Below are 4,886 nucleotides of genomic sequence, written 5' to 3'. Positions count from 1 at the left end.
TTTGGCCTTCATCATGGATCGAGCCATGCCGACCATCGTCTGGTTCCGTTGCTCCACCACGCCATTCTGTTGTGGTGAGTACGGCGCGGTGTGGTGTCGCTCCACACCCTGATCCACGCAGTACGCAGCGAACTCCACCGAAGTGAATTTGCCGCCGCGATCAGTTCTCAGCACGCGGAGCTTCTTGCTGCTCTCGGCCTCCGCGTGCATCTTGAACTTCTTGATCACCGCCGTCGCTTTGTCCTTGCTCATCAGGAGTTGCAGCCACATGTAGCGACTACAATCATCCACGAGCAGGAGGAAGTACCACCGACCACCGTTTGTAGTAGGCGTGATCGGCCCGTATGTAGAGGTCGCTGTGGATGAGCTCGAGAGCGTCCTTCGCGCGATACTTGACCGCCTTTTGGAATGATAGCCTCCTCTGCTTCTCGGCCAGGCAGCTGTCACACAGCTCGCCTCCGTGCTTGATGTGGGGTAGCCCTCGGACCATCTTCTCCAGCCGACCAAGCGCATCGAAGCTAAGATGTCCGAACCGGGCATGCCACATCCACGGTTCCTCGGAGCGCCTTGTCGCCAGGCACACCGGCTGGTCTACCTTTAGGTCGAGCAGGTACAACCGGTTCAGGGACCTCTTCACCTTGGCGAGAAGTCGCTACTCCCGATCCCTGATCCTAAGGACTCCATCCTTGATCAGTACCTCGCTACCGCGCTTATCCAGCTGACCAATGCTGATGATGCTGGAACGCAGCTGCGGGGTGTAGTATACATCCGTTAGCGCGTGATGCTTCCCGTTCTAGCACCTAAAGATGATGGTGCCACGCCCTTGGATAGCCACCCTTGAGCCATCACCAAACTTCATCGTACCGGTAACATCATCGTCGAGCTCAGAGAAGGATGCCTTGGAGCCCGTCATGTGGCAGCAGGCGGCCTTGACGCGCTGGCATTCGTGGCACGGGCGGCGTGGGCGCTGTTTGGGGAGTGGGCGGGCGCGACGTGGGCGGGCGGGCGCGGCCAGCACGGGAGCGTGCGGGCGCGGCCAGCGCGGGAGCGTGCGGGCGCGGCGTGGGCGGGCGAGCGCGGGCGCGTGCGGGCGCTGGCGGTGGGCGCTACGCGGCGGCGGGGCGCTTGCGGCTGGCGGCGGGCGGGCGGGCAGGCGGGCGGGCGGGTGGGCTCGCTCGTGATATTTATTTGGCCCTGCCGCGCCATGCGCCGTGGCGTGGCACTGCCGCGCCAAGATCAGTGACGCGGCAGAGCCCTGCCACGTCAACGATCGTGAATCCGATCGCTGCCACGTCAGTCCTCTGTCGCGCCACCATGCATAGCGCAACATAGGCATTTGGCCACGCCAGGGCAATAGGCACGGCCAATAGTGTTAGTTTTAAAAAACTGACAGTGTTAGATTTAAAATTAGTTTTTAAAAAGTGTTAAAATTTTAAAAAAATCCTGATCTGTTGGACCATCCGGTCTTAGCGGCTTTCGAAACGTAACATGTTTTTTTTTCCGTTGTATCCTGCGCTTTTTACCAAAATAAACCGATTCATGCTTGTTAACTGATGTGATTTCTGTGAAATTCTTAATTTCCAAAGTTGTCGTAGTCTTTTTCTTCTTCTAGTGCAGTAGATGACACCAAGAATTGTGGTTATGCAACTCTATAGCAGGGTCCAATCCAACATTCCAATCACATGCTATGCTATGATACAAAAAATGTTTACGGGAACCATCATGCTAACCAACACCATAATCGACCGACCAGATCGATGATCTCTATGGGCCCATTTGTTTCCACTTCTCCTAGCCACGTTTGGATTATAATCTAAGCGAAGATTTTCTCACTTCTCGCTTTTCGCTTCTCGTAGTTCAAATTTCTGAAACGGCTTACCACATAAGCGAGAATCGGTGGAAATAAGCAAAGCGTTTGATGAGATTCTCGCTTATTTCCACCGACAAGACGCTTATAAGCGGAAACAAACGGGCCCTATAACTTGCGGCGCATGCATGTGCGGTGCCGTCGGGGACAAGTCAGTGTGTCGGGCGTGAAGTGTGAACGGTGTCTGTATCTAGAAGTCTTCCCTCGGCCAGCACTCGGCAGTAGATCTCGCTAATGCGATTTGCTAGACAAAAGCTCGCGCTTTAGCTGCAGGAAGCTCTATTCTTTTTCTGCTCGCGTTGTGGTGAAGTTGGCGGCTGATTGTGATTGATGCTCCGGCCACTGGCAGAAACAAGCTGAGTGCGTAGTAGCTCTCTCTCTGGCCTCGAGATGTTCTTTGGGTATACACTATACAGTGCTATCTGCATTTGCCCGCAACACTGGACTGAACGCCTGTCACGCACGTTCGTTTGAACCGTGTCCGTGTCAGCAAAGTAGAGCAGAGTCGTCGGTGCCGGCCCTGTGTCTGTGTGTGCGTGACGGTGGATTGGTGGTGAGCATGCCGCTGTCCTCGCTTTCTCCCTTCATTCAGCTTGCAGGAATGCAAGACATTGATGACTGGGTTGGAGTTTGGTGGTGGTCACTGGTCAGCAAGACAAGCACCGCCACGTACCCTGAATAGGACAAGAGAAGGCCGCCGGCGGCGGCTTCCTGGAATCTGCCGTTAGCCCCACGTGCATATAAAGGTAGGGTGGGTGTAGAGACGTAGGGGCCGCGACGGCCGACGAGCACCAACCGAGAGCCATGTCGTCCACCCCTGCGCCGGGCGCCGCCGGCGCCGGCGAGGAGTTGTCCACGGAGGTTGTGGTGGTCCGGCACGGGGAGACAGCGTGGAACGCCTCCCGCATCGTCCAGGTCCGTCCGTCCGTCCGTCGCCGCCCCTCCTCCCGAGTCCTGCTGATTCGTCGCCGTCGCTCTGTCGATAGCTAATTCTCTGTCGTACTACTATCTCCCAAGTCCCAGACCAGACGACGAGAGGTGTTCAGAGTGTAATGGTTGCCGAGAGGGTCAATCCTTCAACTCCGAGATTACTGCAGCACCTGTCCATGCGTGCGTGTGTTTTGATACGCCATCCCATTCCCATCTCGTCAGTCAGTCAGTCCGTCAGTCCAAACCATACTACTCCCTTAAGCGGTTAAGCCTGTTGGATGTAGGATGAGGTCAACCATTTGCTGCTATTGCAATTCTCCCATTTCAGTAAACTGTCAGGTTTCCCAGAAACTGGAAGAACTCATCCTTGACCAATTGACCAGGGGCAAATGGACCCGGAGCTAAATGAGGCTGGCAGGCAGCAAGCCGTTGTGGTAATGTCCGTTATTTGCACAAACCACGATGCAGAATGCAGAATGCAGAATGTGACGAATGTTCCCAATCCCAGCTCTAGCACTAACATTATATTTCTGCCAAAACCTGATGATCAACCTTGTAAGGTGGCCCGCCGGCTGTCGAGACAAGCCAAGCCTGCCGCCGTATACTCTTCTGATCTGAAGCGAGCCGCTGAGACCGCTGAAATCATAGCGAGAGCTTGTGGTGTATCAAATGTAATTGCTCACTGATGTTGTTGTTGTTGTTTTTCAACAAAAAAATAGAGTACCTGCATTCTGTATTCGTTCCACCTCTCGAGTCTCAAGTCTCAACAACATTTTGTCGGTCTCAGGTGGTGCTGAATGAGGCGCTGAGAGAGAGGCACATGGGGTATCTCCATGGCCTCAAGTGGGACGACGCCGTGGCTAAGAGTCCAGATTCTTTCAGAGGGTTCGATATTTTCAAACTCGCCGAGGGTTCTGATCCTGACAGCAGAAATCAAGAACTGCCCGTAAGTCTGAAGCTTATTGTCATTTTGCATTTTCAGTAGCAGAATTGCATGGAACCGCATCGCTTGTCATTTTGCGTTTTCAGCCCTGCCAAAGATCTGGCATTTGGGTCCATAAAGGCTTTCTTCATCCTCTTTTTTACGTCACAGTGGCCTGTTTCATTCAGATCTTGAATTGACTGAAGCCATATGTGTAGTTCTGAACAGAATGTTTTCAACCTGCTGTTGCTAGTTAAAACTGAATAGAATGTTCAAAACAACACAAGTTTCCCCCTTAGCCACCCGCAGCAATGCTAAACCCATATCTGTAGTTCTGTGCTTCATTTGAAGGTCTTATCTAAACTTACGCTGATGTTCAGGGTGGTGGAGAGAGCCTGAATAAGATTGCCCAAGAACACATTGGTAATCTGCAGATGTCCTCGTCTCCTCATGTCCAGTATGGGAAACACTAAACTGAAGCTTCAAACAGGCTTAACAAATCAGGACAATCTATGTTACATTTCACTACTCCCTCTGAATAGAATATCTGCTCACTACAAGTTCTGAACTCTCAAGTGTTTGGAATCTCCGCTAATGCTGGTATTGCTACATTGTCAGGGGAGCGGGTTGTGGTGGTCTCCCACGGCGCAGCCATACTGGAGCTCTGCCGGCACACTGACCCACCCAACAGCTTCATCCGCAGGCACATTCCAAATACCTCGCTGAACGTTTTCCGTGTCTCCGGCGTCACCGCGCAGTGGACCCTCGAGAGGTGTGGAGACATCAGCCATCTCAAGGGAAATGGCTTCCTGGAGGACTCGTTTGGGGGCGACGGGTCCTCGGCCTAACAAGTTCAGTTCTGCTGCTTCAGAACGAATAATTGTGGATTGAATCATCTTCGAAAAGTGATTCTGATATTGGAACTTTATTTATTCCATTGTTTAAAAAAGAACCAGTAATTGGATTTTGAAATAAAATTGAGCTTCGTTTGGCACCGACAAGTGAAGGACCGAAGAACAGGTGACTCAAAAAAAATCCGTAAAAACTTTTCAAACCAGATTAATATTAAAATAGTATTGATTAAATAAAAATGTTAAAAATAAAGGAGTCGGCTCCTGAAGAGGGAGAGAGCGCGTTGCGTTGCGTTGCGGAGCCGAGGACTTTCCC

The 4,886-nt window shown here is 52.2% G+C and overlaps 1 protein-coding gene across 1 annotated transcript; it reads left to right on the top strand.

Annotated features, from left to right (window-relative positions):
* Nucleotides 1-2,581: 2,581 nt before the first annotated feature.
* LOC136487655 (phosphoglycerate mutase-like protein 4) lies at nucleotides 2,582-4,713 on the top strand. Its single transcript, XM_066484752.1, has 6 exons — nucleotides 2,582-2,782; nucleotides 3,181-3,231; nucleotides 3,358-3,468; nucleotides 3,585-3,743; nucleotides 4,100-4,142; nucleotides 4,338-4,713. Exons 1-6 carry the CDS (start codon nucleotides 2,672-2,674, stop codon nucleotides 4,565-4,567), a joined length of 705 nt encoding a protein of 234 aa, XP_066340849.1. The 5' UTR covers nucleotides 2,582-2,671; the 3' UTR covers nucleotides 4,568-4,713.
* Nucleotides 4,714-4,886: the final 173 nt, after the last annotated feature.

The sequence above is a fragment of the Miscanthus floridulus genome, chromosome 10, assembly GCF_019320115.1.
Source record: "Miscanthus floridulus cultivar M001 chromosome 10, ASM1932011v1, whole genome shotgun sequence".
Classification (NCBI taxonomy): domain Eukaryota; kingdom Viridiplantae; phylum Streptophyta; class Magnoliopsida; order Poales; family Poaceae; genus Miscanthus; species Miscanthus floridulus.
Note: the sequence above shows the minus strand (reverse complement) of the source record. Positions and strands in the feature narration are given on the sequence as shown.

What these genes read in the sequence shown, in the direction of transcription:
- LOC136487655 (XM_066484752.1), top strand. Translation starts at nt 2,672, where the DNA reads ATGTCGTCCACCCCTGCGCCGGGCGCCGCCGGCGCCGGCGAGGAGTTG. An exon ending in ACGCCTCCCGCATCGTCCAG is followed by an intron (nt 2,783 to 3,180) that starts GTCCGTCCGTCC and finishes CCAATTGACCAG; the next exon opens with GGGCAAATGGACCCGGAGCT. An exon ending in GAGCTTGTGGTGTATCAAAT is followed by an intron (nt 3,469 to 3,584) that starts GTAATTGCTCAC and finishes TGTCGGTCTCAG; the next exon opens with GTGGTGCTGAATGAGGCGCT.